We start from the raw sequence: 23,192 nt of genomic DNA, 5'->3' as shown, positions 1-23,192 counted from the left end.
GCCCCGTGGCCGGCGAGGGCCTTTCTGTGCAGAGTTTGCATGTTCTCCCCATGTCCACGTGGGTTTCCTCCGGGTGCTCCGGTTTCCCCCACAGTCCAAAGACATGCAGGTTAGGTTAACTGGTGACTCTAAATTGAGCGTAGGTGTGAATGTGAGTGTGAATGGTTGTCTGTGTCTATGTGTCAGCCCTGTGATGACCTGGCGACTTGTCCAGGGTGTACCCCACCTTTCGCCCGTAGTCAGCTGGGATAGGCTCGAGCTTGCCTGCGACCCTGTAGAACAGGATAAAGCGGCTACAGATAATGAGATGAGATGAGATATATATATATATATATGGGTCTGTCTCAGAAACTGGGTACTGTGGGGGTACCCCACTAAATATACTCACAGTCAATAAACTATACAGTTTTGAATGGTGATGTTGGTTTTAATTTGAAATAAAATGATGAAAGAAATAATACAGATAAAACCAAATCTTTGATGTGAATACTCTATTCAGAATTTGGCAAAAATTCTGCAAATTTGTGGAAAGATGGTGGCTTGATCTGGGACATGATAAATGGTTGACTACATCACATTCCCTTAAAAAGGTTGTAGTCCACTGAAAAGTCTACAGTTATCACTAATTGTATTTTAAGTTGTAAGTTTATACACCTAAGGATTGGTGCGCTCACAGAATAATCATAACCGTAATAAAACATCATGCAAAATATTTGATCACCGTTGTAACTCCATTTTCCGCAAACCCAAAATCAATACGATCGTGTGTTTTGATCTAAAAGGAAAGCCTCAGGGTCGAGGTCACTACCTCACAAAAAGTAGTAACTTAAAATCACTGCGCCATATAAACATTTAGTTATAAAGCTGCGATTGTTTTTTTAAAACAAAAGCTGAAAGTTAGGTATAGAATATGTTTCTTACAGAATATGTTATGATGGTAGCTGGTCTTGTATGAATTTCTGAGCTATAAAATGAGTTGTGGTCTATTTTTTACCGTAGCGTGTTATTTGTGTGCGGGGAAGGACACACATTAACAATTTGCATGTGTAGAATGGAATTTTCCACTCCAACAGTTAGAAGTTGATCGTGCTTCCATTTGCGGTCTTTCTGTTACGCGGGTGATCTGTTCGGACGTTATCGCTGAAAAGGTGAGTTTCGACAGTTTTATTTTGTTTTAGTCTTGCAGTATAAGGCAATAGAATGTTTCTTTTTCATCTTACTTTCATATTTCGTCGTGTTTGCGTATTTTTGGCCAATATTTTGCAACCATGGTCAATTTAGATCGAACTTTTGATAGAATCTACGGCCAGTCATTTTGCCCCGCCCCCTCCTCATGCTCCGCCTGGTGTGGTAGTGATGTCCCGTTGCTCGCGTGCCGCAGCAGAGACCCGCGCAACCTTCAGCCGGTACAGTCGCTGTTCTTTTACCAGCGCCGTTATTCTCATCTTTCCGGCGTGTTCTTGATTTTTCCATCGTGTCCTATTTCGCCATATCAAATACCCAAAATGTATCATATTATTCATATTTAAGTGAATAATCAATTCAGTCATCATAACTTGGCATTTTTAACCCAAGCAATCAAAAAGAGGAACTGTATTCAATATTTTCACTCATCTGTGAACGAGGGGCTTTAATTCTTCATGATGGAGTTATTTTATATGGAAATCAATTTTACAAAAGCATTTCAAAAAACTTTTCCACAGTGGAGGCCAGATAAAGCAAGATACTATCTTTATTCTTATTAAACATGACAAAAGAAACATTGAGTGTTAGGTAAATGCAAAAAAAAAAAAAAAGTAAAATTAGAACATTTTGTCCCAAATGAGAGACCAGTTTCTGAGACGGACCCATATACTTTATCTTATTTTTGTAGAATAGTTTTTAATAATCTTCAATAATTATCTCCCATAGCAACCAGGTAACAGGTCCAGACTATTTTGGATAAAACATTACAAAATCATGGTATGGGACTGGACCTGCACAACATGGTATATATTTCCTACATAATACACCATGCACCGTGCATTTTGTATTTCACAACAACACATTCCACTTTTACATTACATTACATGGCATTTAGCAGACGCTCTGATCCAGAGCAACGTACAACGAGTGCAAAAATCAGGTACACGAAGTGCTGAACTTCTAGACAAGAAAGTTCTAGTCAAGTCAAGTCAAGTCATTTATTTATATAGCACATTTAAAAACAACAGGGGTTGAGCCAAAGTGCTTCACAGTGTTAGCTAAGGCATAGATAAAAAACAATAATAGTCTGAAACATCAGACCCACATATTTACATTAATCATTGAAAGCGCGGCAATAGCACCATAATAAGGGAGTAAAAAAGAAACAAAACAACACCTCAATTTGACTCAAAAAGCAAGTGTGAACAAGTAAGTCTTCAGATTGGATTTAAAAGAGGCAATTGTAGGGGAGGATTTAATGTATGGCGGGAGGGCATTCCAGAGCTTTGGAGCAGCAACAGAGAAAGCACGGTCACCGCGGGTTTTGAGGCGTGTGCGAGGGATGGTAAGGAGTGATTGATTTTGTGACCTAAGTGATCTGGGTGCAGAATGTGGAATCAAAAGTTCCGAAATATAAGGTGGTGCTAGACCATTAAGTGCTTTAAAAACAAAAAGTAAAATTTTAAAATCAATTCTGTATCTCACTGGAAGCCAGTGGAGCTGGGCTAGGACTGGTGTGATATGTTCCCCCTTCTTGGTGCCAGTCAGAAGCCTGGCAGCAGCATTTTGTACCAGTTGAAGTCTATTAATGTTGTATTGTGACATGCCTGTGTAAAGGGAATTACAGTAATCTAAGCGTGAGGAGATGAATGCGTGGATGACTATTTCCAGATCTTTAGGGGAAAGAACAGGTTTTAACTTTGCTATGGTCCTCAGCTGATAGAAACTGCCTTTAACCACAGCATTAACCTGTTTATTAAAAGTTAGCGAACTGTCAAGCAGAACGCCCAGATTTCTGACTACATTCTGTGTGTCTGGTAGATGAGGAGGAAGAGCATTGCCAAGGCTGGTGACAGTGGGGGATGAACCAAATAATATTATTTCAGTTTTACTTTCATTTAGTTGTAGAAAGTTGTGTGCCATCCAGGATTTAACGTCCTCAAGACAACTGAACAGATTGTTGATGGTGGAAGAGCAGTTTGGACTGAAAGGCAGGTAGAGCTGAGTATCATCAGCGTAACAGTGATATTGAATGTTGTGCTTCTTGAGAATAGAACCTAGGGGCAGCATGTAAAGAGAGAAGAGCAGGGGGCCTAGAATGGACCCTTGTGGGACACCATACTTATTTGGGGCTGAGGAAGAAGACTGGTTACCAATCTTGACACAGAAGGTCCTATCCTCCAAATAGGCCCTAAACCAGTTTAAGACTGGGCCTTGCAATCCAACTTTATCATGTAGGCGCGCCAACAGGATGTTATGGTCTATAGTGTCAAATGCAGCGCTAAGATCTAGAAGATCTAAGTTCTAGACAAATGACAGCGATACCAGGTGTAACATACTGTTGAAATCGCAATACTCAAACAGACAAGAAAACAAACCAGCCATGTAAAGTAGAACCAAATCAAGAACTCAAACAGCTCACCCCAGGCGAGACTGTACACAGCCTGGGTTGGTCAAGACCGAAACACAGTGGCACAGTGGGCAGGGAAGAAGAGGAAAGGTGCAGCTTGAAGCTTTCAGAGTCTTCATCGTCACCAGAGAAAGTGACCTCATGCTGACAGGAAGCGAACTCACTATCCATCGAGGAGGAAACTTACTTCACACTAAAACTTACCTTGATAAGGGAGGAAGATTCTGGGCAGCGGCGGAGAGAGAGAGGAGACGAAGGAGATGAAGAGGAGGACGAGAGGAACCTCCGACCCCAGTGACTTTCCCATGACCTCTGACCTGGAAACAGAGATTCAAATAGTGACTCGAAAGCTCATAAAATATGTATTTTAATTTCTTAGTAAAAGTGAAAGTATTCAAAAATGATATTTAGATTTACACATTTTATTTTAAATCATATTTAGGTTTTATTTATACTTATATACTTATATTTATGTTTGTAAAATCATATTTATATTTTATTTATACATATTTATCTTTTTAAATGATCTCGATTTTATTTCTATTTTGAAAATCAGTTATATTTCGTTGCGCATTTATTATTTTAATTTATACTGTAGATACTTTATCCTTATAAAATCATATTTATATTTATATTTAAATTTATTCATTCATATTTTTATATTCTTTAAATCTTCTTCAAAGGTAGACTTTTCTTGCTCTTTTTAAATCATAATTATATTTAATTTGTATATATTTTAATTTTTTATATCTATTATGCACGTCTCATTTTAAAATAATATTTTTACATCTACTGTATATTTATGTTTTTGAAATTATATTAATCTTTTACTTGTTTGTTTTTAAAATCATATTTGTATTTAATTCTGTATAAATATCTTTTTCAAATCAACTTTTGGTTCATAAACTTTGAATCTTTTTAAAAATGTTCCTATATTTTATTTGTACATGTTCATCGACTTATATTGATAAGTTATTCAGTCCCACTTGTACTCCAGAGATGATGCTCCGAGTGACTCTGAGAGGAGAATAACGACTAACGTCTCCATTACGATGATAAAAGTGTGTGTTTGGCTGAAAAATTCAGACGTTTAAACTCTAGTTTCTCACTTCGGAGGAGGAAATGGCTGTTAAAGTCCCTGCGAGCTGTTTAACATGGAGACGAAGCTCTAATGAAGCGCATGTGTTCTGCTGATCCTCACTCTGAGCTCCATAATGAAGGATTTGGCAGAAATGCTGGTGTTATAAATATTATTCTGTGAGTCGTGTGATATTTAAGGCGTCTGCTCACAATCAACCATTGTCCACTGTGTGCTCACACACACACACACACACACACACACACACAAAGACGCTGGCACTAAGACTCTGATAATATGTCTAAAGAAGAAGCAGAGAAGCGTAAAGTCCCTGTGAGATCAAAGAAATGGGTGTGTTTACTTTCACCTAAGAAAAGAATGGAAGAATGCACTCACACACATGTTCTCCCACTCTTTATGCCATTACTGCACTACAGCACTTAAATAATACATATAGAGAAGTTCACTTTCCACTCTTCAGAGAGAACACACTGCAGTGAGTTTATAAAAGAGTGTGTGTGTGTGTGTGTGTGTGTGTGTGTGTGTGTGTGTGTGTGTGTGTGTGTGTGTGTGTGGACATCTTTCCTCATAGCTAATACATGAAGCCTGTAAAAGATTCATATTCACTCTGCACAGGACATTAAACAATCTGACGTCAGTCAACTTCAAAAACCTTTTTGTGACATTTTAAAATTTTTAAAAACTAAATGAAGTAAAAAGATTACAAAAATGTAAAAATAAAAGTAGATAAAAATGAAAAATGTTTTTTTTAACAAACAATTCATTTACAAATAATATACAAATCTGTAAATTATTTTTGGGAATGATTAATTCATTATATATTTATTTTGTGTTATATATTTATTATTGTTGCTGTTGTTATTATTTTATTATTATTTCAAATTATTTTTGGTTTTATTTATTTGTAACAGTGAATGTGTGTGACAGTGAAAAATATTAAGTGTTATATTTCATGGGGAAAAAGAAATAATATAGAATCACTGCTCAAACACCAGCTGAACAATCTCAGTGGGCGTGGTCTAATATTCAAATGAGTACACTTGATTGACAGCCTTCTGTCCAATTAAATATACAACGTTAAATATTCAGTGTCAGATTAAACATCCAGAGTCTGAATAACAATAACCAACACAGAATCATTCAGTGTTTTTTTCATGAAATTCAGTGAGGGAAAGTGTGAGCGATCCAGTCACGTACCAGTTATAGGTAACCTCTGTGTGTGTGTGTGTGTGTGTGTGTGTGTGTGTGTGAGAGAGAGAGAGAGAGAGAGAGAGAGAGAGAGAGAGAGAGAGAGAGAGAGAGAATGTGCAAGACCATGAAACATTTCAGTGAAATATAAGCAGTTGGTGATTTCTTACTTCAAACACACACACACACACACAGCTGCTGAAGACATCAGTGATACAGTTGCAGTTAAAGTGTGTGAGATCACTGAGATTAAAGCTGACCTTTACAGGTCACACCATCACCTCAACTGCTCTGTAACACACCACCTCCTCCTCCTCACCTCCTCCTCATCATCATCTCCTCCACCACTTCATCATCTCCTCCTCCTCATCTCCTCATCCTCCACCACCTCCTCCTCACCTCCTCCTCCACCTCCTCAAAATCTCCTCCTCCACCACTTCATCATCTCCTCCTCATCATCATCTCCTCCTCCTCCACCACCTCATCATCATCGTCTCCTCCTCCTCACCTCCTCCTCCACCACTTCATTATATCCTCCTCATCATCATCTCCTCCTCCACCTCATCATCATCTCCTCCACATCTACCTCATCATTCCTCATCTACCTCTTCATCATCACCTCCTCCACCTCCTCCTCCTCCTCCTCCTCCTCCACCACTACTTCATCATCTCCTTGTCCACCTCACCTCCTCCTCCTCCACCTCATCATCATCTTCTCCTCCACCACCTCATCATCTTCTCCACCTCCACCACCTCCTCATCTTCACCTCCTCCACCTCATCATCATCTCCTTCACCACCTCCTCATCTCCTCCTCCACCACCTCATCATCATCACCTCCTTCACCTCACCTCTCCTCCTCCTCCTCCACCTCATCATCATCTCCTCCTCCTTACCTCCTCCACCACTTCATCTTCTCCACCTCCACCACCGCCTCATCATCATCTGCTCCTCCTCCACCACCTCATCATCATCTCTTCCACCTCCACTGCCTCCTCATCTCTTCTTCCTCCACCACCTCATCATCATCACCACCTTCACCTCTCCTCCTTCACCTCATCATCATCTTCTCCTCCACCGCCTCCTCATCTCTTCCTCCTCCACCACTTCATCATCACCTCCTTCACCTTCACCTCTCCTCCTCCACCTCATCATCATCTCCTCCACCTCCACCACCTCATCTCCTCCTCCACCACCTCATCATCATCATCATCATCATCATCATCATCATCATCACTTCCTTCACCTCACCTCTCCTCTTCCACCTCATCATCACCTCCTTCACCTTCACCTCTCCTCCTCCTCCTTCACCTCATCATCATCTCCTCTTCCACCACCTCCTCATCATCATCATCTCCTCCTTCTTACCTCCTCCACCACTTCATCTTCTCCACCTCCACCACTGCCTCATCATCATCTACTCCTCCTCCACCACTTCATCTTCTCCATTTCCTCCACCACCTCATCATCATCTTTTCCACCTCCACTACCTCCTCATCACCTCCTTCACCTTCACCTCTCCTCCTCCACCTCATCATCATCTCCTCCTCCACCTCATCATCATCATCAACTCCTCCTCCTCCTGCATCTAAAATACACATCTACACTTATTGCAGCATACAGCACTGATGACTCCTGGATTCCAATTGATCAGAAGGTGTTGATTAATTCCCTATAAATTAGTGCAGCTCTTAGTGCACTAGGAATACCTTGTGGTTTCCATAGTAACAAATGATGGGACTGTTTGTTGCACTCTGTGCTGTAGAGATGCGGTGACCAGTAGGATGGTGAGAACGGTGAGGGTGTAAAAGCTGCATCCCACAGATCCCCTGCTGTGACCCTGTCAACTAAACATCAGTGTCCTTCTGCCAGCGTGTGCAGGAGAATCCCACGTTCCTCATCCATCACCATGGACCTACGTTTCTGAGTGGGAATGGGTTTTGGACAGATCAATTCTCAGAGTTAGAATTTGGCCTGAGTCTAATCTCCAAGATCAGCTCGACAAACTGAACTGAGGTTTAGATCCCTGTAGCTTAGCCATCAGAATCATCCTGTCTGCTGTAGAAGCTGCTGAGGAACCTGTTCAAGGAAACTGAGGACAATGTTTGAGGAAAGTGTTTGAGGAAAGTGTTTCTGGAAATTGTTTGAGGAAAGTGAGGAAAGTATTTGAGGAAAATGAGGACAGTATTTGAGGAAAATGAGAAAAGTGTTTGAGGAAAGAGGAAAGTGTTTGAGGAAAGTGTTTGAGGAAAATGAAGAAAATGAGGCAAGTGTTTGAGGAAAGTGAGGAAAGTATTTGAGGAAAGTGAAGAAAGTGAAGAAACTGAGGAAAGTGTTTGAAGAAAGTGAGGAAAGTGTTTGAGGAAAGTGTTTGATGAAAGTGATGAAAGTATTGGAGGAAGGTGAGGAAAGTGTTTGAGGAAAGTATTTCTGGAAAGTGTTTGAGGAAAGTGTTTTTGGAAATTGTTTAAGGAAAGTGTTTGAGGAAATTGAGGAAAGTATTTGAGGAAAATGAGGAAAGTGTTAGAGGAAAGTATTTGAGGAAAGTGAGGAAAGTATTTGAAGAAAGTGAAGAAAATGAGGAAAGTGTTTGAGGAAAGTGTTTCTGGAAATTGTTTGAGGAACGTGAGGAAAGTATTTGAGGAAAATGAGGTAAGTATTTGAGGAAAATGAGGAAAGTGTTTGAGGAAAGTGAGTAAAGTATTTGAGGAAAGTGAAGAAAGTGAAGAAAATGAGGAAAGTGTTTGAAGAAAGTGAGGAAAGTATTTGAGGAAAGTGTTTGACAAAAGTGATGAAAGTATTGGAGGAAGGTGAGGAAAGTGTTTGAGGAAAGCATTTCTGAAAAGTGTTTGAGGAAAGTGAGGAAAGTATTTGATGAAAGTGTTTTTGGAAATTGTTTGAGGAAAGTGTTTGAGGAAATTGAGGAAAGTATTTGATGAAAATGAGGAAAGTGTTAGAGGAAAGTATTTGAGGAAAGTGAGGAAAGTATTTGAAGAAAGTGAAGAAAATGAGGAAAGTGTTTGAGGAAAGAGGAAAGTATTTGAGGAAAGAGGAAAGTATTTGAGGAATGTGAGGAAAGTATTTGAAGAAAGTGAAGAAAGTGAGGAATGTGTTTGAGGAAAGTGAGGAAAGTATTTGAGGAAAGTGAAGAAAGTGAGGAAAGTGAGGAAAGTGTTTGAGGAAAGAGGAAAGTATTTGAGGAAAGAGGAAAGTATTTGAGGAATGTGAGGAAAGTATTTGAAGAAAGTGAAGAAAGTGAGGAATGTGTTTGAGGAAAGTGAGGAAAGTATTTGAGGAAAGTGAAGAAAGTGAGGAAAGTGAGGAAAGTGTTTGAGGAAAGTGAAGAAAATGAGGAGCGTGTTTGAGGAAAGTGTTTGAGGAAAGTGTTTGACGAAAGTGATGAAAGTATTTGAGGAAAGTGAGGAAAGTGTTTGAGGAAAGTGAGGAAAGTATTTCTGGAAAGTGTTTGAGGAAAGTAAGGAAAATGTTTGGGGAAAATGAGGAAAGTGTTTGAGGAAAATGTTTGTCCATAAATGTTCCATCAGCAGTCCTTGTCCTTCATGAAGAGCTCTGTGGGGTGGAGGACGTCCACTGGAGGACCACCTACAGTTAAGTCGATAGCGTTCAGATGACTGAGGAGTCAGAGAGTGTGATATTTGTCCCTTTCTGGGTGTAATCTGACTTTTGATTCATCTGCCTATGCTACTCCTCCCAGACCTCCTCTGACCACAGCGCTAACTAGCATCCGTAAGATACGCAAGATGGTCCACAAGATCATTAGTAAGTAGCTGTGGTATAAGAAGAATAAAACACTGTGTTGCTGACACCGGAGACTCCTTCCTTCTATAAATGTTAAATAAACGTCTCCTTACAGAAACCTTCACCATATCAACAATTATACACTTTTGAAAAATCCGATAGTACAAGCGTGTTAATATACACCTGTGATTTGCAGATGCACTACTCTCAGAGGCGCTGTTACAGAACATTAATCAACACCTTCAGGAGTCCAGAATTCAACAGACAGACTTAATCCCAGGAACTCAAACACGGTGGAAAACACACTCCCTACTTCAGCTGCAACCTCATGAATAAAACACGGGGGTTAGTGAGGATAAAACAGCAGTGTGTGTGTGTGTGTGTGTGTGTGTGTGTGTGTGTGTGTGTGTGTTGATATATACATCATATACCTGATTATCAGCTCAGTTCGAGAGTTCACTATGATTAGCAACTTTCATGCTAATCTCCTTTACTGCTCTGGATTCACTCAATCAATTCTCCATCTTTAGCATCAAAGCCAGAGTTTATTAGCGATGATTACAGTGTACCGTACATCGTCTAAGAATGTGTTTGTGTAAATTGTAAGATTAGACCTTTACAGAAATTATACACCGACTGCAGATTTAAAAATGTTTTTTACCTCTACTGTGGCTTCCAGATTAGCACTAGAGCTATGAGGTTAATGTCGCTAACAAATTGGTCTCAGAACACAAACTTAATGAGCAGATTAGCAAACTATCCATCACCTCTAGTCAAAATTTTCCTGGTAAACTGCTTGTGAGATGAAATTTTTCTTCCCTTTTGAATTTTCTTTCACTCACTGAAGTTAGCTGAGTGAAAGAGATGCTAGTTTGGCTATGCTAGCTTTTTCTCACTTGACTCGCTTTTCTACAGTAGTTTGCTTTCCTTTGTGAGGTTAGCCTTTGCTTGCTAGTTTGGTTTCACTCACCAGGTTTGTGTTTACTCGCTAATCTGATAAACATTTTCACTCAGTAAGTTAGCTTACAATTGTTTGTTTGCAGAGCCAGGTTTTCTCTGTTAGTTGCTTTTGCGCAGATTAGCATATTGGGCTAGGTAATTTTCACTCCCTTTGAGTAGACAGGCTAGGTTTTGATTGCTAGTTTGAGTTTACTGGTTTTGCTACAGTAGCATGATTTGCTCCCTTTCACTGAGTTTTCATGTGCTAGCGTGCTTTCTTCACGAGGTTAGCTTTAGCTCACAGGTTTGTTTCACGAACTTTCGCTCAGCAGATTAGTTTCCATGTGATCGTTTGCTTTTAATCACAAGATCAAGTCTTACTTTAGTAGTTTAAGACATAAATAAAAATGTTTGTCAGGATTAGCATTGCGTGTTGTGTTTTCTCATCTCATTATCTCTAGCCGCTTTATCCTGTTCTACAGGGTCGCAGGCAAGCTGGAGCCTATCCCAGCTGACTACGGGCGAAAGGCAGGGTACACCCTGGACAAGTCGCCAGGTCATCACAGGGCCAACACATAGACACAGACAACCATTCACACCTATGCTCAATTTAGAGTCACCAGTTAACCTAACCTGCATGTCTTTGGACTGTGGGGGAAACCGGAGCACCCGGAGGAAACCCACGCGGACACGGGGAGAACATGCAAACTCCACACAGAAAGGTCCTCGCCGGCCACAAGGCTCAAACCCGGACCTTCTTGCTGTGAGGCGACAGCGCTAACCACTACACCACCATGCCGCCGTGTTGTCTCATCTCATCTCATCTCATTATCTCTAGCCGCTTTATCCTTCTACAGGGTCGCAGGCAAGCTGGAGCCTATCCCAGCTGACTACGGGCGAAAGGCGGGGTACACCCTGGACAAGTCGCCAGGTCATCACAGGGCTGACACATAGACACAGACAACCATTCACACTCACATTCACACCTACGCTCAATTTAGAGTCACCAGTTAACCTAACCTGCATGTCTTTGGACTGTGGGGGAAACCGGAGCACCCGGAGGAAACCCACGCGGACACGGGGAGAACATGCAAACTCCACACAGAAAGTCCCTCGCCGGCCACGGGGCTCGAACCCAGGACCTTCTTGCTGTGAGGCGACAGCGCTAACCACTACACCACCGTGCCGCCCGCCGCCGTGTTGTGTTTTATGTTTTTCTTTTTTGTGTGGTTTTTTTTTTTGCACTTGAATGGTTCCTCAGGGGTTCTGTGTATCGTTAACGGTTCTAGAATTTTTTTTTAAGAGGTTCTACTTTGAAATTTTGGCAAACAGATACTGCTGGGGTTTTTAAAATGTGTTAATGTGCTCAATTAAATCTTTTTTAAAGTGAATTTAATATTCTATTCACACCACCACATGGTGCGCACGCATGCACGCACGCACGCACGCACGCACACACACACTCACACACACACACACACACACACACACACACACACACACACACACACACACACACAGAGGAAATAGATGTGTGACTGGGACATATGGAAAGAATCACTATAAAATGCAAATATTTTTATTGTTGAATACTGAATAGATCCAATTTTCCTTTTATAAGAATGGAATAAACCATAAAACACGACCATAATCTCTCTCTCTCTCTCTGACACACACACACACACACACACACACACAATTAACATAAAATGGCGCGGTGGTGTAGTGGTTAGCACTGTCGCCTCACAGCAAGAAGGTTCTGGGTTCAAACCCAGTGGTCGGCGAGGGTCTTTCTGTGTGGGGTTTGCATGTTGTCTGTGTGGGTTTCCTCCAGGTGCTCCGGTTTCCCCCACAGTCCAAAGACATGCGGTTAGGTTAATACGGGACGGCCTTGAACGAGGCACCGAACTCCCAACTGCTCCCCGGGCGCTGTTAGCATGGCTGCCCACTGCTCTGGGTGTGTGTGTGTGCTCATTGCTCACATGTGTGTGTTCACTGCTTCAGATGGGTTAAATGCAGAGAGGAAATTTCACAAGTGTGTGATGAATAAAGTTATGCTTTCTTTCTTTTCTATTTGCACTAACTCTGACACACCACTTAATAAAGCCCATATAATATAAATGAATTAAATGTAATTAATAATGAATTACCTAATTAACATAAATCATTAATGATATGTATGCAATAAAAATTTAACTACAGTAGTATCGTAGTGCTGTTTACATGCTTTATTACTAGCTTTATAACACTGTTATAACAAGAAGCAGTCATACGTCATGTTTCTATTTCATGACATTTTGCATGAACTTTAACAGAATGTCACATATTTTGTTCCAATGCATTACTCAAATGGATCAGTCCCAAATTAGTGCACAATGTATGATATACTGTATAACATCGTCCTAGTGCAGAGTACTGAAAGTACCGCAGGATCAGAGGTACACATTTCACCTCATACCCCAAACTCCACCTGATCAGAGAGTAAAGTCACTTTATTTGACTTGTAATTTTTTCTCAATGTGTAAAAAGCAAGAGGAAAGGGGGCGTGGCAAGTAATACTAGGGGTGTTTCCAAAAAATAATTTGCTTTTTGTAGTTGAAGAGTAACTTTCGTGTTTCTGGGTTGTGACTGCTGCTTTAGTGTCAAACATATAATCATGAAGTTTTATTGCATCACTACATATACGAGCCAATCAGATTCCAGTATGTAAGTGCTGTCCTTGGCACAATGTTATGAGAAGGACACGTGGGGTGGGGCGTAGAATGTTTTTGGGCTTTTCCAATTCTTATAAAAACTACTTCACTTCTCAGAGCCAAACTATAATTTTACAAATTCATGCAACATTGGAGCCAAGATAAACCAAGAGGCTGATTTTTGAAGAGGAGTATCAGACTTTTTATTTTTGCAGTCTCATCTCATCTCATCTCATCTCATTATCTGTAGCCGCTTTATCCTGTTCTACAGGGTCACAGGCAAGCTGGAGCCTATCCCAGCTGACTACGGGCGAAAGGCGGGGTACACCCTGGACAAGTCGCCAGGTCATCACAGGGCCGACACATAGACACAGACAACCATTCACACTCACATTCACACCTACGCTCAATTTAGAGTCACCAGTTAACCTAACCTGCATGTCTTTGGACTGTGGGGGAAACCGGAGCACCCGGAGGAAACCCACGCGGACACGGGGAGAACATGCAAACTCCGCACAGAAAGGCCCTCGCCGGCCACGGGGCTCGAACCCAGACCTTCTTGCTGTGAGGCGACAGCGCTAACCACTACACCACCGTGCCGCCCTATTTTTGCAGTCATTCAAAAAAATTAAAATAAAATTTACGCTAGTGGATATTATCAAATGATTTTTGGTCAAGAAATCAATCAAATGAAATTTCACTATGACTGCTGTTTAAGTATTGAACACATAACCACGAAGTGTTATTATATCATTAAATATAAGAGCCAATCAGAGTCTAGTATGCAAATGAAGTCCATTCCATGCATGCTACAATGATTAAAAGCAGGCGAAATGGGGCGGGGCATGTCATTTTTGATGGCGTCAAATTATTCTGAGAAAAAATAATTTGCTTATATGCTAAAATGTAAAAATGGGCGGAGTATGTAATATTGTGAATGTTTCAAATTCTGATATAAAAAGTGATTCTCTGAACTGTAACTTCATACAAATTTGCGCAACTTATAAGCCAATAAAAATAAAGTGGGCGGGGCTATAAGACTTATGCACTCTTTTTTTCATCAGTCACAAAAGTTATATCATACATGTCTAGTTATATGGTTTCCCCGTATTTTGTACGGCAAAATGCAACTTTCTGGCTAATACGGAGTGCACTGATTTTCATACAGGAAAATTACATTTTATATCAGAGATTTTTTCCGTTACTCCGAGAAAATGTTCTTAGCATCCACCATTTATTTTTTCAAACATGCATGCCCAATGAAACGGAACTATTTTCGATTTATGTGGTTTTATAGTTGCACGTGGTTTTCTCGGTCATTTAAGTCCATCGGCTCGGACCGCCCAGACTTCTGTGATGGCTGCAGAAGTTATGTTCTGCCAATTTCTCACGGAACACAACATCCCCTCGACTGTGGCAGACCATTTTCACAGCTAGCGGAAAAAAAATGTTTCCCAGTTCAAAGACTGCACAGGTAAGCATTTGTGTTTTGTTTTTAAGTTTTTACTGTTTGCATGTAGGAAAGCTTTCTCCATTATGATGATAATTTAGGGAGGCGATACTGGGAGTCGCCGTTTATACAACAGCAACTGTAGTTACCCGGCGATTTCGCTTCCCTAAACATTTAAATTGCTGATAGACGTTATATGTAGACACAGATGACCAACACTCGTTACTACCATCAGTCGTCAGTAAACTGGAAAAGTACTGAATGAAGAGTAATGGCGGTAACGACCGTTGGTAACCTGTCTCTAAAATGTGTAGTCGGGGATGGAAGCAATTTAACACCATCTACATGTTTGCCGTGCTCTGATTTTCTTTTATTGACCAGGAAAATAATAGATGTATATTGGGGAAAGGTCTTCGATGTAAAAACTGCTCTGGGTGTTGCCAGGTTTCCAATGCTGAAACAACTTTTTACTGCTTTGCTGTGCCTCCCACATAGCAATGCAGATAGTGAGAGGGCTTTTTCATTGGTTACAAACATTCATACTGAGGACAGAAAAAAATATGGCTGCAGACACATTAACTGCATATCTGCAAATTAAAATGAAGTGTGATGAGGAGCTACAACTGCTACCCAAGCAGTGATATTATAGCTAGTGCCAAATCCACAACATCTTTGTACAACAAAGAACACTCCGAAAAGGAATAGGATTTAAATTCTTGTTATAAATTACTGGGAAGATTTTCAATATAACTTCATAATTTATTCATATTTTCACTTATCCTTGTTTACATAATATACTTGATGTGGTTCAGTCATCTTTAGTCGGATCTAGCACTGCTTGTGGTGTCAACACTTTTTTCTCAAATGGAACTTTTACTGTTTGACATCATTGTATATAATTAATTACATTTAACCTACTATTGTAATTAACCTACCTACTTAGTACTGCTGTTATATTTCAAGTAATTTTCTTTGGTGGAATGTAATATTGTAGGTGACGTCAACACTTGTCAAATAGAACTTTGTGCAATTTTTATGAACTATTTAATATTAATACATTTTATTTGCAAAATTTACATCAATAATTCTGGTATTACTGATACAATGTATTTTAAATAATTAAGTTAATAGTTCAGTCATTATCTTTAGTAGATAATTGTTTGCTTGACTGGATATATAGTCCTTTTTAATTCAGTTACAATAGGAGTGTATAATGTGGAATAAAACAATCGGTGCTTTGGATTATCTCATCTCATCTCATCTCATCTCATTATCTGTAGCCACTTTATCCTGTTCTACAGGGTCGCAGGCAAGCTGGAGCCTATCCCAGCTGACTACAGGCGAAAGGCGGGGTACACCCTGGACAAGTCGCCAGGTCATCACAGGGCTGACACATAGACACAGACAACCATTCACACTCACATTCACATTTACGGTCAATTTAGAGTCACCAGTTAACCTAACCTGCATGTCTTTGGACTGTGGGGGAAACCGGAGCACCCGGAGGAAACCCACGCGGACACGGGGAGAACATGCAAACTCCGCACAGAAAGGCCCTCATCGGCCACGGGGCTCGAACCCGGACCATCTTGCTGTGAGGCGACAGCACTAACCACTACACCACCGTGCCGCCAGCTTTGGATTATATATTGGAATTTTTTCTTGTGTATAAGGGCTCATGGGTGTATGTAAGGGAAAAGTACAGATTTTGTAAGGGCATGGGTAACTAAAGGTTGACATGTATGTTATATATGGGTCTGTCTCAGAAACTGGGTACTGTGGGGGTACCCCACTAAATATACTCACAGTCAATAAACTATACGGTTTTGAATGGTGATGTTGGTTTTAATTTGAAATAAAATGATGAAAGAAATAATACAGATAAAACTAAATCTTTGATGTGAATACTCTATTCAGAATTTGGCAAAAATTCTGCAAATTTGTGGAAAAATGGCAGCTTGATCTGGGACATGATAAATGGTTGACGACATCGCATTCCCTTAAAAAGGTTGTAGTCCACTGAAAAGTCTACAGTTATCACTAATTGTATTTTAAGTTGTAACTTTATCCACCTAAGGATTGGTGCGCTCACAGAATAATCATAACTGTCATAAAACATCATGCAAAATATTTGATCACCGTCATAACTCCATTTTCCGCAAACCCAAAACCAATACGATCGTGTGTTTTGATCTAAACGGAAAGCCTCAGGGTCGAGGTCACGACCTCACCAAAAGTAGTAACTTAAAATCACTACGCCATATAAACACTTAGTTATAAATCAGTGATTTTGTTTTTTAAAACAAAAGCTGAAAGTTAGGTATAGAATATGTTTCTTACAGAATATGTTACGATGGTAGCTTGTCTTGTATGAATTTCTGAGCTATAAAATGAGTCGTGGTCTATTTTTTACCGTAGCGTGTTATTTGTGTGCGGGGAAGGGCACACATTAACAATTTGCATGTGTAGAATGGAATTTTCCACTCCAGCAGTTAGAAGTTGATCGTGCTTCCATTTGCGGTCTTTCTGTTACGCGGGTGATCTGTTCGGACGTTATCACTGAAAAGGTGAGTTTTGACAGTTTTATTTTGTTTTAGTCTTGCACTATAAGGCAATAGAATGTTTCTTTTTCATCTTACTTTCATATTTCGTAGTGTTTGCGTATTTTTGGCCAATATTTTGCAACCATGGTCAATTTAGATCGAACTTTTGATAGAATCTACGGCCAGTCATTTTGCCCCGCCCCCACCTCACGCTCCGTCCGTTGCGGTAGTGATGTCCCATTGCTCGCGCACCGCAGCAGACACCCGCGCGACCTTCAGCCGGTACAGTCGCTGTTCTTTTACCAGCGCCGTTATTCTCATCTTTCCGGTGTGTTCTTGATTTTTCCATTGTGTCCTATTTCGCCATATCAAATACCCAAAATGTATCATATTATTCATATTTAAGTGAATAATCAATTCAGTCATCATAACTTGGCATTTTTAACCCAAGCAATCAAAAAGAGGAAATTTATTTAATATTTTCACTCATCTGTGAAGGAGCGGCTTTAATTCTTCATGATGTACAACCCCGATTCCAAAAAAGTTGGGACAAAGTACAAATTGTAAATAAAAACGGAATGCAATAATTTACAAATCTAAAAAACTGATATTGTATTCACAATAGAACATAGACAACATATCAAATGTCGAAAGTGAGACATTTTGAAATTTCATGCCAAATATTGGCTCATTTGAAATTTCATGACAGCAACACATCTCAAAAAAGTTGGGACAGGGGCAATAAGAGGCTGGAAAAGTTAAAGGTACAAAAAAGGAACAGCTGGAGGACCAAATTGCAACTCATTAGGTCAATTGGCAATAGGTCATTAACATGACTGGGTATAAAAAGAGCATCTTGGAGTGGCAGCGGCTCTCAGAAGTAAAGATGGGAAGAGGATCACCAATCCCCCTAATTCTGCGCCGACAAATAGTGGCGCAATATCAGAAAGGAGTTCGACAGTGTAAAATTGCAAAGAGTTTGAACATATCATCATCTACAGTGCAGAATATCATCAAAAGATTCATAGAATCTGGAAGAATCTCTGTGCGTAAGGGTCAAGGCCGGAAAACCATACTGGGTGCCTGTGATCTTCGGGCCCTTAGACGGCACTGCATCACGTACAGGCATGCTTCTGTATTGGAAATCACAAAATGGGCTCAGGAATATTTCCAGAGAACATTATCTGTGAACACAATTCACCGTGCCATCCGCCGTTGCCAGCTAAAACTCTATAGTTCAAAGAAGAAGCCGTATCTAGACATGATCCAGAAGCGCAAACGTCTTCTCTGGGCCAAGGCTCATTTAAAATGGACTGTGGCAAAGTGGAAAACTGTTCTGTGGTCAGACGAATCAAAATTTGAAGTTCTTTATGGAAATCAGGGACGCCGTGTCATTCGGACTAAAGAGGAGAAGGACGACCCAAGTTGTTATCAGCGCTCAGTTCAGAAGCCTGCATCTCTGATGATATGGGGTTGCATTAGTGCGTGTGGCATGGGCAGCTTACACATCTGGAAAGACACCATCAATGCTGAAAGGTATATCCAGGTTCTAGAGCAACATATGCTCCCATCCAGACGACGTCTCTTTCAGGGAAGACCTTGCATTTTCCAACATGACAATGCCAAACCACATACTGCATCAATTACAGCATCATGGCTGCGTAGAAGAAGGGTCCGGGTACTGAACTGGCCAGCCTGCAGTCCAGATCTTTCACCCATAGAAAACATTTGGCGCATCATAAAACGGAAGATACGACAAAAAAGACCTAAGACAGTTGAGCAACTAGAATCCTACATTAGACGAGAATGGGTTAACATTCCTATCCCTAAACTTGAGCAACTTGTCTCCTCAGTCCCCAGACGTTTACAGACTGTTGTAAAGAGAAAAGGGGATGTCTCACAGTGGGAAACATGGCCTTGTCCCAACTTTTTTGAGATGTGTTGTTGTCATGAAATTTAAAATCACCTAATTTTTCTCTTTAAATGATACATTTTCTCAATTTAAACATTTGATATGTCATCTATGTTCTATTCCGAATAAAATATGGAACTTTGAAACTTCCACATCATTGCATTCCGTTTTTATTTACAATTTGTACTTTGTCCCAACTTTTTTGGAATTGGGGTTGTAGTTATTTTATATGGAAATCAATTTTACAAAAGCATTTCAAAAAAAATTTTCCACAGTGGAGGCCAGATAAAGCAAGATACTATCTTTATTCTTATTAAACATGACAAAAGAAACATTGAGTGTTAGGTAAATGCAAAAAAAAAAAAAGTAAAATTAGAACATTTATTTTTTGATCATAATGTCCCAAATGAGAGACCAGTTTCTGAGACGGACGGACCCATATATATATATATATATATATATATATATATATATATATATATATATATATATATATATATATATAAAAGCTATGAGGCTAACATTACCACTTTGTTTGCTCAAGAAAACATGACATGAAATGACTCTGTCAAAGGATGATGTAGTATAACAACCAATCAAATTCCAATATGCAAATCCTGACCATGCTTGAATATAACAAGCAAGCAAGCAAGCAAAAGGGGCGGGGATTGGAATGTTGTGGGTGTTTCCAAAGCAATTTTTGGTGCTGAATGGTAACTTCGCAAATTTGTGCGATATTAGAGCCAATACAAACCGGGATTTTTTTTTTAAAGGAAGTGCAAATAATTGAACTTCGACCTTTAAGTTATCTTTATCACTTAAAAATAAGTAAATAAATAAGTAAGTTAACAAACAATTAAATTACTGCTTGTGTTCCCTAAAATATCACGTCATCAAAAATAGCATAATTATATTTCACTTTCGTATTGAACATTCTGTAAAAGTACCAAGTGTTATTGCATCATAAAATATAAGAACCAATCAGATTGCAATATGCAAATATAGTGCTACACTGTAAGAAGCAGGAGAAAAGGGGTGGGGCATGTCGTCATGGGGATGTTTACAAGTTGTACTGTATATTCTTTCAATTAGCATTTCATACTGAAGGTAAAAGTTTTGCGTGAAAATGGTTTAAGATTTTTGTTCAAATTGAGGGGGAAAAATCGAGAAAAATCGTATGGATCTGATTTAATTTTTTTTATTTTTTTAATAGCAGCACCTCAGCTCGGGTTTGAAACACACACACTTGGAGATGATAAATTTAGACGGCACTTCTCTCCCTGTCGCATGAGTGACACCGGTATTACAGCTTCTTCTCACTCGTATATCTCCACTGAGAACCGGCACCTGTTAGTCCACACACACACACACACACACACACACACACACACACACACACACACACACACACACACACACACACACACACTTTCCTCACCTTTACACTCTTCCCCAGGGCTCGTCCTGAATCCTGAATCCTCTGAAGTGTGTCTCCTCTGGAGAGTTTCAGTTCCTCCAGCTGAGTCCCAGTCAGTCAGTAATCTCCATACACACAAGCACACACACACACACACACATGCACACACACACGCACACACACACACACACACAAAGAGACGAGTGAGACACGAGCTGGGCTATTCCATACTGAGAGAGAGGGAGAGAGAGAGAGAGAGAGAGAGAGAGAGAGAGAGAGAGATGAGGAAGCGACAGAAGGAGGGCTGGTTTCTGATTACACTTTTCTCCACTTGAGTCTCGTGTCCACTTTTTTCCCCTCCCTCCCTCTCTCTCTCTCTCTCTCTCTCTCTCTCTCTCACCCCTCCTCTCTCTATCTTCATCTTTCACTTTCTCTGCCACTTCCCCCTCCTCTTTCTCCTTCTCTCACCCTCTCCATTATTCTTTCTCTCTCTCTTTTCCTCCTATCTATCTCTCCACCTAGTTATTCCTCTCTCTTCCTCCGTTCATCCTCCTCCTTTTTCATTCACCTTCTCAGTCTCTCTCTCTCTCTCTCTGATTCTCACTCACTTTCTTCCTCTCTCTTACAGTCCCTCTGTCGTTTCTTCTCTCTAGCTCACTCTCTTTCCTCCTCTCACCCTCTCTATTATTCGTCCTTCTCTTCCTCGTTCTTTCTCTCTCTCTTGCTCCCTTCATTTTCCTCTCTCACTCAAGCTATCCCTCAGATACGGAGGACAGGAGGAGATGGAGGGATATTTTCCACTGTGGCGACCCCTAACGGGAACAGCCGAAAGAAGAAGAAGAAGACTCTACCTATCTCTCCTTTCATCTTCTCTCTCTTCACTTTCCTGGTCTTATTTTCTGGCACTCTTTCTCTTTCCTTTGCTATCTCTCTCTCTCTCTCTCTCTCTCTCTCTCTCTCTCTCTCTCATTCAACTTTAGGTTTTATTCTCCCTCTCCATCTCCTGTTCACAATTTTATTTTTCAGAAAGGCACATTTTTTTTACAGGTTCATGTTTTATATTTCACAATTTTTATTTCAGTATCATACATTTCTATGGGGCAGCACGGTGGTGTAGTGGTTAGCGCTGTCGCCTCACAGCAAGAAGGTCCGGGTTCGAGCCCCGGGGCCGGCGAGGGCCTTTCTGTGCGGAGTTTGCATGTTCTCCCCGTGTCCGCGTGGGTTTCCTCCGGGTGCTCCGGTTTCCCCCACAGTCCAAAGACATGCAGGTTAGGTTAACTGGTGACTCTAAATTGAGCGTAGGTGTGAATGTGAGTGTGAATGGTTGTCTGTGTCTATGTGTCAGCCCTGTGATGACCTGGCGACTTGTCCAGGGTGTACCCCGCCTTTCATCCGTAGTCAGCTGGGATAGGCTCCAGCTTGCCTGCGACCCTGTAGAACAGGATAAAGCGGCTACAGATAATGAGATGAGATGAGACATTTCTTTGGATTTGCAGATTAACGGTGTTAAAATGCTCTCCTGCGCGATGAGTGTTGCATTTTTGTTTTGTATTGCATTTACTCTGTGTTGTTTTGTTTTGTTTGTTCTGCCATGTGCTTGTGCTCCTGTCGCCACCTCTGTCCTGTCATTGGCCTGTTTATCTAATGTGTGCACCTGTTCCATGTTCATCCCTTGATACACACCAATCAGCCATAACGTTAAACCCTCTGCAGGGTGAAGAAGTGAATCTCAGTGATGATCTCATTACAGTGTCACCTGTCAGGGGGTGGGGTTTATCAGGCAGCGAGAGAACGGTCAGTTCTTGAAGTTGATGTGTTGGAAGCAGGAAAAATGTAAGGATCTGAGTGACTTTGACAAACTGTGACGGTGAGATGACTGGGTCTGACTGAGCATCTCCAAAATGGCCCATCCTGTGGGGTGTTCCCAGTGTGCACTGGTTAGTACCGAACAAAAGTGGGCCAAGGATCCAAAGGACAACCGGTGAACCGGCGACAGGGTCATGGGTGTCGAAGGCTCATTGATTCGCACGGGGCACGAAGGCTAGCCCGTATGGCCCAATCCCACAGAAGAGCTACTGTATGTAGCACAACGTGCTGAAAAGATTAATGCTGGCTGAAACAGAAAGGTGTCAGCGTTAACTTTTTCAGCAGTTTTGGTCCGGACTAACCACTGCAGAATAGTCCTTTATATTAATGTAATATTGTTGTCTCACTTTAAGAAGAAGTATTATGACATATTTCTGTTTACAGTATGATTCATTCTCTCTAATTCTCCAATTTATCCCCCTTTTCTGTCCTTCTCTCATTCCCTCATTCTCTCTTCTTCCTTATTTCCCTCTTCCTCTCTGTATCTTTCTCTCTCACTCCACTATCTCTCCTTTCTTATTTTTCCTGTTTTCTTTCTCTATTCCTCTTCTACTCCTATTAATTGTACTAACCCCTCACCCTTCTTTCTCTTTCTTCTCTTTCCTTTTTCTCTCCCACTGTGCCCTCTGTCTATATCTCTTACTTCTTATTCTCTGACTCCTTCCCATTCTTCTCTCTCTCTCTCATCAACAATCTCGATGTAATCTTTACTTTTATCCTCCATTTCACTCT

At 40.6% G+C, this 23,192-nt stretch overlaps 1 protein-coding gene across 1 annotated transcript in view; it reads right to left on the bottom strand.

The window, feature by feature from the left end:
• The window catches only part of sema3c (sema domain, immunoglobulin domain (Ig), short basic domain, secreted, (semaphorin) 3C), a 109,203-nt gene extending 88,326 nt beyond the window's left edge, over positions 1–20,877 (bottom strand). The window contains exons 1-2 of the mRNA XM_060903815.1: positions 20,616–20,877; positions 3,800–3,912 (exon numbers count right to left, since the gene is read on the bottom strand). Coding sequence (XP_060759798.1) covers positions 3,800–3,902 — 103 coding nt within the window. The 5' untranslated portion in view covers positions 3,903–3,912; positions 20,616–20,877. The remainder of the gene's footprint in view (positions 1–3,799; positions 3,913–20,615) is intronic.
• Positions 20,878–23,192: the final 2,315 nt, after the last annotated feature.

This window comes from Neoarius graeffei, chromosome 21 (assembly GCF_027579695.1).
Source record: "Neoarius graeffei isolate fNeoGra1 chromosome 21, fNeoGra1.pri, whole genome shotgun sequence".
In the NCBI taxonomy this organism is placed as follows: Eukaryota; Metazoa; Chordata; class Actinopteri; order Siluriformes; family Ariidae; genus Neoarius; species Neoarius graeffei.
The sequence above is the reverse complement of the archived record's forward strand: the minus strand, read 5'-3'. Positions and strand labels throughout refer to the sequence as shown.